This window comes from Ictidomys tridecemlineatus, chromosome 8 (genome assembly GCF_052094955.1).
Source record: "Ictidomys tridecemlineatus isolate mIctTri1 chromosome 8, mIctTri1.hap1, whole genome shotgun sequence".
Classification (NCBI taxonomy): domain Eukaryota; kingdom Metazoa; phylum Chordata; class Mammalia; order Rodentia; family Sciuridae; genus Ictidomys; species Ictidomys tridecemlineatus.
In genome coordinates, this window is record NC_135484.1 from 96093561 (window position 1) to 96105938 (window position 12378).

General features: G+C 36.1%; 1 protein-coding gene across 23 annotated transcripts in view; it reads left to right on the top strand.

Moving 5' to 3' along the window:
• Dst (dystonin) overlaps positions 1–12378 on the top strand; it is a 427642-nt gene that overhangs the window by 254334 nt on the left and 160930 nt on the right. For all 23 annotated transcript variants that reach the window (XM_021721801.3, XM_078019848.1, XM_078019847.1 and 20 more), the window contains 7 exons: positions 2212–2324; positions 2423–2529; positions 4639–4758; positions 7146–7241; positions 7477–7604; positions 11190–11283; positions 11567–11721. In XM_021721801.3, coding sequence (XP_021577476.2) covers positions 2212–2324; positions 2423–2529; positions 4639–4758; positions 7146–7241; positions 7477–7604; positions 11190–11283; positions 11567–11721 — 813 coding nt within the window. The remainder of the gene's footprint in view (positions 1–2211; positions 2325–2422; positions 2530–4638; positions 4759–7145; positions 7242–7476; positions 7605–11189; positions 11284–11566; positions 11722–12378) is intronic.

The window sequence follows — 12378 nt, forward strand, 5'->3', positions numbered from 1 at the left end:
ACCTCTGTATATGAAAAATAGCTGGAAGTTGTTAAAGGTTGTTTATATCAGTGAGCTGTGAAGAAAGAAAGAGGCAAGAGCAGAGCCCAGCCTCTTCTGGATTCTCAGGGAGGTGGGCAGGGGGCACATTGTAAGACCAAAAATGGCCAGAGCACTAGAGGTTTGAAGACTCTGAAGCTATTATTTTTTCACACTGGTTCTTAATTTTTTTTCCTTTTCTCCTTTTTGTTTAATCAATCTTCTTTATTCTAGTCTTTTAATGAAGGAGAACCTTGTAGATCCTTGTTCCACTAAAGTGTTAAACATTAGGATAAAAGAGGTGACTTGTTCAGAGCTCCTTGTATTATGCAGCTGCTTTTGTGCTGCAAGGACTATGTCATTCTGAAAGAAGTTTTATGTTTTAGTCTCTTAGTCAAAAAACTTCATTCTTCAATGACTTTATTCATTCTCTCTGGGATTACTCAGTGTTTACTTTCTTTGCTAATGGCAGGGTTCTCATAATAATGTGCTGTTTCTTGTTTTGAGTTTTGGCAGACTCAGAAAGGCTGGTTTTTTATTTCTCAAAAAATGTGTGAACTTTATAAAAACAAAACAATTTTTTTAATGAAAGCACTTTAGGAATTTGTTTTTGTGTAGACTGTTACGCATACCTGTTTAGTAAACTTGATGTTGGCAGATGGATTCTTCAACATGATTCCCTGCAACTTTAAAAAGGCCGTCTTTAAAGGTCTGTCATTTACCTCTATTGTCAGTGTATTTCTTTTTCCTATAATGCATGTAGGATCCTTTATGAGTGATCATATTGGTGGCATATGAAAATTGTTAAGGAATTTCCTTGGATATGAATTGTAGGAATTGGTAGCCATACTTCCAAGTTATGAACACTTCAAAGTGCTGTCAAAGTATAAGTAGACTTTTTTGGAAGCCTGCTTTATCACCAGATAAAAATAAGAATACAAATTGCTGTTTACCTTTTCAGAAAATTAATCATGTGTTTTCAAAGAGTTTCTTATGTAAATGGTCTTCCAAATAGTACTCAAAATAATTTCCATATCATTTTTCGCAGGCCACCTCTGAGCCCTCCCACTCTTGCTGTGGTTCCCCAGTGATTATTTTGAACCAGCTCGCCTGTGGGGATTATAGAGAGCCTTCTTTTGCACATTGATAAACAAGTTCTGACTCAGTGATTTTGGGGGTGGGTGCTACTCTTTTTGAAGGCTTTGTTGTTTCCAGATTTGTTTCTGTATTCTTTAATGCTTTGTTCTTGAGATCAAAGTTTCCTGACTAGCTTCTGGCCTTAAGGGGACATTTCCATCTATCATGTTTTGCCACTTTCTATACAAGGAATATTTGCGACATCTTTTCCTGTCTCCTGTAGGTAGAAATAGCTTGAAAGTATCTCTCTCATTTTGAGTATTATGTGTCTCACAATTAGGAGATTGTGTGTAGTGAGAGAGAGAGTATGAACACAGAGAGAATGAATAATCATTGAAGAATCAAGTTTTTTGACTAAGAATATACTTACTTGTTCATGAAGTATACACTAGTGCTTGTTCTAGTCATTAATTTATGATTCTAATTTCTAACTAACCTACCTACTTACCAACTGAATGGTAGATATTTGTTCAGGGTCTGCTGTGTTTATGTATTTCAATAGGAAGATAAAATCCAAAAATGTATTTATCTATGGTTCTCACTGTATTGGAGTTGACCATTTGAGAGAAACAACATGTATGTGCACACAATGAATTAATAGTGGGAGAAAGTATAAGGTTGTCTTGGGTGATACAGTTGAATGGTGCAGGCCAGGAGAAAAGGAGTCTGGTGGTGTGACATTGAACTGAGTATAAGCTTTATGTATTGGGGGAGAAATATTGAAAGGATGCTGGTTGTTGGAAGGATGCTCTTGGAACAGTGGAACTTAAATCCACTTAATGGGATAAATATTTGTGTATATTCTGAGTATAAGGCATTTATGGACTTGGTTGACAGTTACGTATGTTCCACCTTTTATATTGCTGTGTTTACTTTCTGCACACATAAGTTTCTGAGGTAAGTAAGCAGTGTTAAATGTTTGAAGAAAATCTCTGGTTTTTAACACCAGCTTAGTATTACTATTTGTGGAACTTGTTATGTAAATAGATACACCTATAAGTATAAAGTTGAATTGCCATGTTAAAAACTTAATTAACACCGTAAACTTTTTCCTAGGCCGGACCTGATAGACATGAATACTGTTGCTGTTCAAAGCAACCTTGCAAATTTAGAGCACGCTTTTTATGTAGCAGAAAAAATTGGTGTCATTAGACTTCTGGACCCTGAAGGTGAGTTGTTTTCTTATCTGTATGTGTACTGGCATGAAAGTTGATCAAAACCAAACCATTGATATCATGAAATAAATAATTTATGTTGCCATTTTTAGATGTTGATGTCTCTTCACCTGATGAAAAATCAGTAATAACTTATGTGTCATCTCTCTATGATGCATTTCCTAAAGTCCCTGAAGGTGGCGAAGGCATTGGAGCAAATGTGAGTACTGAGTTTTCTGTATTGGAAGCGTCTGATTTGGTGGTCACCAGTTGAATGAATTCTTTGACAGTTCTTTTTACAGTTTTTAAATGTCAAATAAATTTAGAAGAGTTTGAATTAATGCACTGTTTAATAAACTGATACTATATACATTTCATGGCACCATTCCACCATTAAGATTAAAGTATAACTAAAAATATTTTCTGTCTCACAAATAAAATAAGCTATTTAGAGTTACAGGTCATTTCACAAATAAATGCTATAAACCATTTTCATTTTTAGTTTTGGGTCTGTTTTATAACTATTTCCTGTCCTTATGTATGTACGGGATAATCTCACTTTTGAAAGCAATTTCAAGTTCATTAACTCATATGGCCCCATGAAATAAGTTAACTAGATATTTTTCTGATTTAAAGCAGGGGCCTGGCACAGGTTATTGGATTTGACCGTATTAACAGAGCTAGGTCTTTGACATGCAATCTGGGTGTTTTGTCTTCCTTAGATCACTGTTACTCAAAGGTGTATGTAATTTAATTCAGTCACACGTTTGGTAGTGGTCATGCTAACAAGTGCTTGTGCATTTCTGGATGAGAACAGGAAACAACATGTGTTCTGCATTGAGGATGATCCCCTTTGACCCTGGGCTTCTCCCTCTTCCTGCAGATACATTTTCTTCCTTACTCTGAAGATGTAGGAGCTTACCTTGTAGGCTCCCATTTCTAGTCTCTTGTGTCACCTCTGTATGCTGTTGGTTCTAGACCTATTCTCTTCCTATTGTTCTCCCAAAGCATAAGTAACTCTTTCCCATGCTCAGCCTCTCACAATTCAATGTTGAATGTTGCTTCAAAATGTTTCTTGTGGCTATTTGTTGCACTATCCTCTTATTACCTCCACCCTATTCCTGCCTCTTATTCATTTATATTAGAAGTAGGATGATAGCTTATGTCTTTTCTATCTCCATCTAAAAAAATTTCTTCTTATCACCTCTGCATCTGATTACCAAACTAACCAGCCTAAAATCTGGGGTCTTTAGCTTGAAAACATACAGTGTCCTCATATTGTTCACAAGATTAAATTCAGCTAGATACCCTGACATTCAAAGTTCTGTAAGAATTCTGCTTACCTACATTTTTGACTAGGATTTTCTACCATGAACAGTTTAGTTTACTGGTAGCTGGGGCATTTCCATTTCAGTGTCCTCACTTACTTGGGATTCCCTTGTCTTTTATCCACACTCTCCATGGCCTCTCCCAGCCATATAGTTAGTTCCTGATCATTTCAGAAGTGTTCACAGATTGCCTTCCCAGAAACCTTTAGCCCTTTCAGAGCACATGGATACTCACCTGATTTTTATCTCAATTTCTAGCATATACTATCTGTTTCAGTTATTTGAATACTTAATTAAATACTGCTTTTGCAAATTTAAGGTAAAAACACCATGAATCTTCCCTGTCTTCTAATTTAGAAAATAACTCCTTGACAACAATAGGTTTTATGTCCTAAAGTTTTAGTTTTTATTACAACAACAAGCACAATCTTTAAACATAATAGTCATCAAATACTTAATTGAACATAGTAGTTGGCAGTATTCCAGTTTCTTACCTTTGTAAAAAGGTTGCTTAATGAGTACTTGACTAATCTCCATCATATCCAATTCATTCCTGTCTGGTTTCCTACATACTGTAGAACTCCTTTGAGTGTCAGATATGCAATTGACATTCAAGATGGTTGGCATAGATGGCTTGCCTGGCTTGTGTAAGCTGCTACGTCCCCTTTTTGAACCCTGGAAAACACTCCAACTTGATAATGACATTTTTGTCTGAAGAATTTGGGTGGCATCTCAGAAACTTCCTCAACACCTTGAAGAGCACTATCTTTGGATCAGAGCTGACACTCATTAGGCTACTGTTGGTGGCCAGAAGTTGATAGCATGTTTTAAAAACTGTTTGTGTGGAAAGGATTGTGACTGAGTGGAATAGAAAACATTTAGCTGGTTTTCTCTATCCAGTTTCAAGACAAGTGAAGTCACAGAAGGACTTCTGACTAAATTGTGTCAGGTAGGAATGTTATCTACAGACATGAACTTTTTCTGTAATTTCATTGTTTTAGGATGTTGAAGTCAAATGGATTGAATACCAGAATATGGTGAACTACCTCATCCAGTGGATTAGACACCATGTGACCACAATGTCAGAGAGAACATTTCCTAATAATCCTGTAGAACTAAAGGTTGGTATCATAGAGGAGTCAAATAGGGTTTATTTCTTTTTATAGTTATTTATGGTGAGTAGGATTGGTTTGAAAATAACCAATGCTTGAACAATTCTATAATGTTAGAATCTCAAGAAAGCTACTATTGGTAGACCACTAATTAGTAGGGAAATTTTTTATTTGTTTCACTATTTTACAGAGAAAATGAAGGTAAATGTTAATTAAAATATGATAGCAACAACATCTTTAAAAAATTTATATTCCCTGAGCTTTGATTTGTTGAGAGTTTACAGGTATAATTTGAGAGAGTCTCTGGAACTGACATTGCCACATTGTTTTTGGTGGGTGGGCAATGCTTAAAGCTCACCAGATGGTGTGGCAGGAGGGCCTGTGGGAAGCTCTCACACACCACAGTGGTTGGGAGCGCATCTCTGCATGAATCCTCTTAGAAACTGCCTCAGAGGCATCTTTGGTAGAATACAACATATATCCTGAATTTTACCATGAGTTTGAAAATGTTTATATCTTTTTCAGTATAAATGAATTCACAATTAACCCTCAGTAGGCTGGTGTTTGAGGCTAAATGGATTAGCAGAACATTTGCCAATTCTGAAAAGTTTAGGTCAAGCTTTTTGAGGCAAGAGTGTTATAGAACTATAAATCACATTATAGGTATGTACACTTAGCCAAGAATTCTTGATAGTAGAATGCTCCCTCATTTTGTTCATTTGGATTTCAAAGAGCAGTGTTTTTTGTTTTTACAAACCAATAATGTGAGTATTGACTCCAAAGCCTTAATTCTTTGGTTTGTAAGTTTTGTTTTGATGATCACACTAGAATCACAAAAACTAATAACCCAGGGTGGGCCCTGTTAAAAGTTATTTGTTGTGCTCAGGCATCTGTACAGAACATCTGTGGCACAGCTCTTATTCACATTGCCACAGGGAGTTTGTCCTTGGCACAAAATCACTTGGCATCTGTTGATCTGAAGGTTTTTCAATGTATTCTCACGTTGTTTGTATGATGGCTTTTTATGTAGACATGAACTTTTACAAAGTGGGAAAGAGTTTCCCTTCTACTACCAGGTGGTATGGTACCAGTAGCAGTTTTTAGTACACGTACCATTCAGTGCTTAATAACCAACAGACATCCTGAAGACGCATTTCCAGTTCAAAATGAATTCCAGGTTTCATGTTTAAATTCACCTATTTCTGAATGGATTCCTATAGTCTGCATCCCTGGGTTAATTTGTATTAGCTGTGACTAGTACAGATTTTTAAGGTTGTGGAAGAAGTTTGACCATATAGATTACTTGAGAGTGCCTATGATAGGACATATATGGGAAAGAAAATATTTTTGTGAGGAAATGCCAGATAATTCTATCAGGCAGTAAGCCATTGAATGGAATTCTGCAGAAGTGTGTTTGCCTGATGATTTTTAGGGTCTTGTTTTAAGGCAGCATGAATTAGGACAGAATAATTAGTACACAGTTATTAAATGTGGAGACATTTATTTATCTAGATAATTTTGATGAAGGAACTTTTTAATAAATACAATAAATTATATTTCAGAGACTCCCAAATTAATATCTATAAGCAAAATGATAATTTAATTATTTGATTCAAACTAATATAATAATAGTACCATCAACTAATAGTACCTATCTTCATTTATTTAAAAAATTCTGTTCAAGCCAGATGTGGTAGTGCTATAATTCTAGCTACTTGAGAGGCCAAGGCAGGAGGATCTCAAGTTCAAGGCCAGCATGGGCAATTTAGCAAGAGTTTGCCTCAAAAAAATAAAAAATGGCTGGATATGTAGCTTAGTGGTAGAGCCACCCTGGGTTCAATTCCCAGTACTGCAAAAACAAACAAAACAAAACAAAACAAAAACCTATTTAAATTGGCCAATGGGACATTGAAATCAGATTTTAGTCCTACTTTGCTGCTAAGAATTCTGTTTTCAAGGATATTACCGTAAAATAGAGTGGGTTTTTTTCCTTCCTCTATAGGAATCACATCAAATTATTTTCCACAAACTAAAAACTAAATAAGTCAGTGAAATAAATTTAGCATTTAAAAAGTATTTATAGATTTTTAAAGAACATGCTTTCTTGTTTGGACAATGAGAGAGTTTTTTGTATAGCCATAGTAAAACTTGCCATGGTTTTATTATTATCCAGGTTCCTGTGTGGTACATGCTGAATCATGGTTCATATCAGTAATTACACCCTTGCCAAATCTTATATAACCCAGGCCACCAATTAATAGGAATTGTCCTTGAGTGTGTATTTTATAAATTGTGCCACTGAATGTATATGGCACAATTTACAGCAGTGACGTAATGAGATAATGAAAATATATCTTTGAAGTTTGACCTTTAGCTTATTTTCCTTCTCATTTTAGGCACTTTATAATCAGTATTTACAGTTTAAAGAAACAGAAATCCCACCAAAAGAGACAGAAAAATCAAAAATTAAACGCCTCTATAAACTACTAGAGGTAAGCTGAAGTTTCCTTTGTATTGTCAAGCATAATCTTTTTTTAAAATAATCTCTTTGTGGGCTGGGGTTGTGGCTCAGTGGTAGAGCACTTGCCTAGCGTGTGTGAGGCTATGGGTTCAATTCTTAGCACTGCATCTAAATAAAGGAATAAAATAAAGGTCCATCAACATCTAAAAAAAATATTTTTAAAAATGTCTTTGCTTCACATTAAAGTTTTTTTCTCCCCCCTGAAGATATGGATAGAATTTGGACGCATCAAACTCCTTCAAGGTTATCATCCAAATGACATAGAAAAAGAGTGGGGAAAACTCATCATTGCCATGCTCGAGAGGGAAAAGGTGCTTCGTCCAGAAGTGGAAAGGTAGGACAGATGTTTTGCAGCAGACCTTAGTTTTAAAACTAGGTAGACAGAGGACCCATATTTGCCTTTTCCATTTACTTAGTCCTGTCATCTTGGGTAAATCACAGTTTTTCTCATCCTCCATTTTCTTATCTAGGAAACTTGAAGATATTTTAAGGAATAAATAGATCAGTGAATTAATGATATAAAGGACTTGGTATGCTGGACTGGTATGTGAAGTCTCATATAAGGTGTTACAGTTTAAAGCCAATCAAAATTACCCATAGAAACCTGGGAAAGGTGGCCTTAAGTCACTCAGACCTAGATCTGGAAGCTCTGAGTTTAGCAGTTATTTTATTTCTTCTTGCATTTGTGTTCCTGGACCTATTTCTGCAGGGCAGTGGAAACCAAAATCTAGCCTTGCCTCCATTTCAAGGGCCATGGGCTCATATCTTAAAAACACAAAGTAAATATCAGCTCAGCTTCCTCTTCTGCCATACTTGTACAAATCCATTTATCCCATGAAATCACCACTGGCTGTTATATTCTGTTGCTTGCACTACTGTTGCCCAGGAAGATATAGCTTAATCTCCAGGAAACATTTATTGGTTGAATTTTATTTTATTTACTTATTGTTTCAGTGCTGGGGATGGAGCTGAGTCTGTTGCATGCTAAGCAAGCAAGTACTCTACTCCCACGCTGTATCCCCAACCCTGTTGGATAAATTTGCTTCCCTTGTAGTCCTTGCCTCACAGCCTGCCTGTAGTATGTGGGAATAGTGATCTGTGTCCCTTGTTAGCTGTGAGGCCCATAGGGACCATGCTTTATATCCCGGGGCCTATGTGGTCAGGCATACCTCACTGACCTCCTTGCTCTCTACAGAGCAGACACTCTTCTCTCAGGGGCTCTCATGTGCTGAGATCACACCCCCCCTCCACACACAGGGTGTTTGCACAGTCTGTTCTTTTGCTGGGAGACTGTTTTCTCCTCCCTGTTTCTCTGTATTCTTTACCCCAGCTTCAATGTTTACTTCCTCTAGAAGCGTTCCATGGTCTTCCAGTTTGCTTCACATGTCTTGCTTATAACTCTCATATTTTACCTGTATTTTGTTTTATAGCACTTATGCTTGGTTATAATTTTGTTTATTTCTCTTTGATCAAGTGCTACCTGTTCCTTAGATATGAGCTCCAAGAATATGGAGTCAGAGGCTTGTTTTTGATGACCCCTGTGTTGTCAGTGCTTAACGTGGTACCTGATACACAATCCAAGTGGTCAGTCTAGTGACGTTCTTAATGTCTAATACATCGATTTCAGTGTTGTTAAAATATGAAATAATGTGTTGAAGATACAAGGGAAAGTCCAACTTTTCAACCTGATTAAATTATTGATTACATTATTGTTAATGCATAGTGTTACAACTACATAACTCAGTCATTAGAATCAAAATAAACTTGAAATATGCAGGCTGAAGCTTTTATAGAGGAGGTAATTTTGGGTGATTAAAAGGAGATACTAAGCTAATCATCTGAAGTAATGAATGATACAGAATAGATTTTTATTCATCACAGTAGTAGCCAAATTTTAATGTATGTATCTTAAACTACTTTATGTTGCTACAACAGAAATACTGCAGACTACATGACTGTGAAGAAAAGAAATTTATTTCTCAGGGTTCTAGAGGTTGGGAAGTCCAGTATAGTGCTTGCACCTGGTGAGGGCCTCAGTGCTGCATTGTACCTTGATGGAAGGAGCAAAGGCGAGAGAGAGAGAGAGAGAGAGAGAGAGAGAGAGAAGGAACACACACAGTGTGCATATATGCACACGAATGGGCAAGCATTCATGTGCACAAGAGAAGGCCAAAGTTAGTTTTATCTGGAACCCACTGCTACAGTAACTAAACCCCATTAGGGCAGAGTTTTTGACTTAATTACCATTTATAAGTCCCACCAGTCAACACTGCTGCATTGAAGATTAAGTTTATGGTATAATAACTTTAGGTAACACATCCAAACCATGGAAATATATTAATGAAAGAATATAGTTGAGATTTCAGGGCCCAGGAACCAGTGAATCCTGGATTAGATTTGTTAACTCAGCTCGCACATTGTGTGATCTTAAATAAGTTCTTTAACTCTTTGAGCCTCAGTTTTCTCATTTGTGAATAGGATATAAGAGTACCAACCACATTTGGTGGTTTATGAGTATAAGATAAAGTCATGTATATGAAATGATTCATGTATGTAAAATGATTAATTTCCTGGAACATAATAATTACTTAATAAATGTTAGTACTACTATTACTTCATGAATTATTCTGTTTACTTGCAGTATATGATATAGCATACTCAAATTTATCCTTTCTTGCCTTTTGAAAACTCCCTATCTTTAGAGTAGAGAAAGAACAGTTTGTCTTTGTAGTGTTGGAGGTAGGAAAATATTTAGAAGCTTGTTTGAATAGATGTCTTCATTTTTCTTGACACAACAAGTCTTTTGGCATTGACTATGAATTGTAAATAATAGCTATGTGGCAGGGAGTGTGTAAAAGACATATAGGAAAGAGGCAGTGTTCTTGTGCTATGTAACAGCCTATAGAAAAGAAAAGCAAGCACAGACAAATTACATTTACAAGCATTACATTGATAGTCTACTTAGCACCTTGGCTTTAAAACATATAACTATAACAGCTAAGATGTGACATTGTTGAGAGCATGGCATATAAAGGTAAATGGATAATTTTCCAGTTAATTTAATCTTATGAGTAATTGACATGGTGGTTAAAATGGAAATGTACTCTTTGTTTCTCATCATATTTGAATGTCTATGAGTACTTGATAATTTCCAGCTTTTTGCCTCCTGTAATTCAGAACACAGTAGCCCTTTACAAGAGATAGGCTATTAGCGAATATTTGTTCTTTTAACTTGGAATTCACTAGCTGTACCTGAGTTTTTGTGAGGAATCTGAGTTGTTTTTTAGGTGGTTGCAATTGGATGATTCATAGTGAAAGTATTTGGCATATCTTTTCCAGTGACGCCCTAATCAGCCTGCTTTGTCTGTACTTGCAGGTTTTTAATGCAAGCTACAAAAGACAAACCTCAGTGAGCAAACCAATGGCTTTAGGGGAGATTCTTTTGAATAGTTATCAGCATATTATTTGCTGCATATTGCATATGCATGTTGATGCATATTTAAGAGAGCTGGTCAAGCTGTTAAATTCAGCTGCCACTTTTCATCAGTAGAAGTAGAGCTTTTTCCAGACCTTCTAATTTTTAGTCTACTTTTAATGGTCAAAGAACATCATTTAAGGACTAAAAATGCACAGTAGTAGTTACAGCTATCGTAGCAGTGATTCTGTGTTTAGTAACACTACCAGCACTCGAACTAGTCTTGATTCAAATGAAAATCTTCTCTCTGTTCATTGTGGTCCAACACTGATCAACTCCTGCATTAGCTTCGGCAATGAATCCTTTGATGGACACAGGTATTAAATTGATTGAATTGTTGTTGTGGGATTGAGTTTTACTTTCTGCTGGTTAACATTTTCCAGGGATGGTGAGCTGTTTGATGTCACAGGAAAAAGCTATATTTTCCTTTATCCCTTGTTTTAGGTTGGAAATGCTGCAGCAGATTGCCAACCGAGTTCAGAGGGACAGCGTCATCTGTGAAGACAAACTGATACTTGCCCGAAATGCTCTCCAGTCTGTAAGTTAATTTTAGGAGCAACTGGGTTGCTGTTAGGGGGTCAGTGTGTGTTTGGATTAACTAAAAACTTTTGTAGAGCGTTTCATCAATTTCTTGGTATATGTCCTTCACTGAGGTTATTATTTGCTCCCTTGAGGGACAGTGAGCAAAGGGAAAACCAAGAATCAAAAGGGAAAACAAAGAAAGCCCAACTAGGCTTCTGTTTCAGTATTTGGAGTTTCAAATTTAAGGATAGTTTTAACACTTGTAACTCAGAATTAATATTGACTTCTTTTCAATACAGGATTCTAAAAGGTTGGAATCAGGTGTACAATTTCAAAATGAAGCAGAAATTGCTGGGTACATAGTTGAATGTGAGAACTTTTTACGCCAGCATGTAATTGATATACAGATTCTTACCGATGGAAAATACTACCAGGCAGATCAGTTGGTACAGAGGTGAGAGTGCTGCTTTTTCCCGCCTTGTCCTTCTGAATAGCTGTTCTTGGGTGCTTGCAATAGGAATGTAGAGTGTGACAATCTTACAAAATATATTTCTTAGCTCTTTTCAGTTGAAAGAGTATCTCATTATTTCTGTTATATTTTGCCATTGGCATGTTGTGTAGATATTTGTTCTTCAAAATCAGTTGTAGAAAAAAATCATGTGATATATGTAATATTTACTGCCATAGTAACTAATATACTCATTAAAATGGATATTTTAAATGCATGTATGTTAATTACATGCATCAAAAATATTCATATTTGGGGATGGAAATGTAGCTCAATATTAGAGTGTAAGACCCTGGTTTTAATCCCTAGCACTCAATCTGTCTATCTCATATGTGACATTTGAAAGTGGAAAAATAAGAAAAGTTAATTTTTAAATCAGATTTGTGTTTATTTTATAGGAAAATGTTCATAACAAAATGTTGGAAAAATATGTATTTCTGAGTAGTGTGTTTGGGTGCAGGAATGAAACCTTTCAGGCTGCAACAGTCTCTCCCTTTCTCTCTCTCTCTCTCTCTCTCTCTCTCTCTCTCTCTCTCTCTCTCTCTCTCTTTCATATATATATGAAAGCAGAATTTAAATCATGTTTGACCCTAGCAGTTTCAC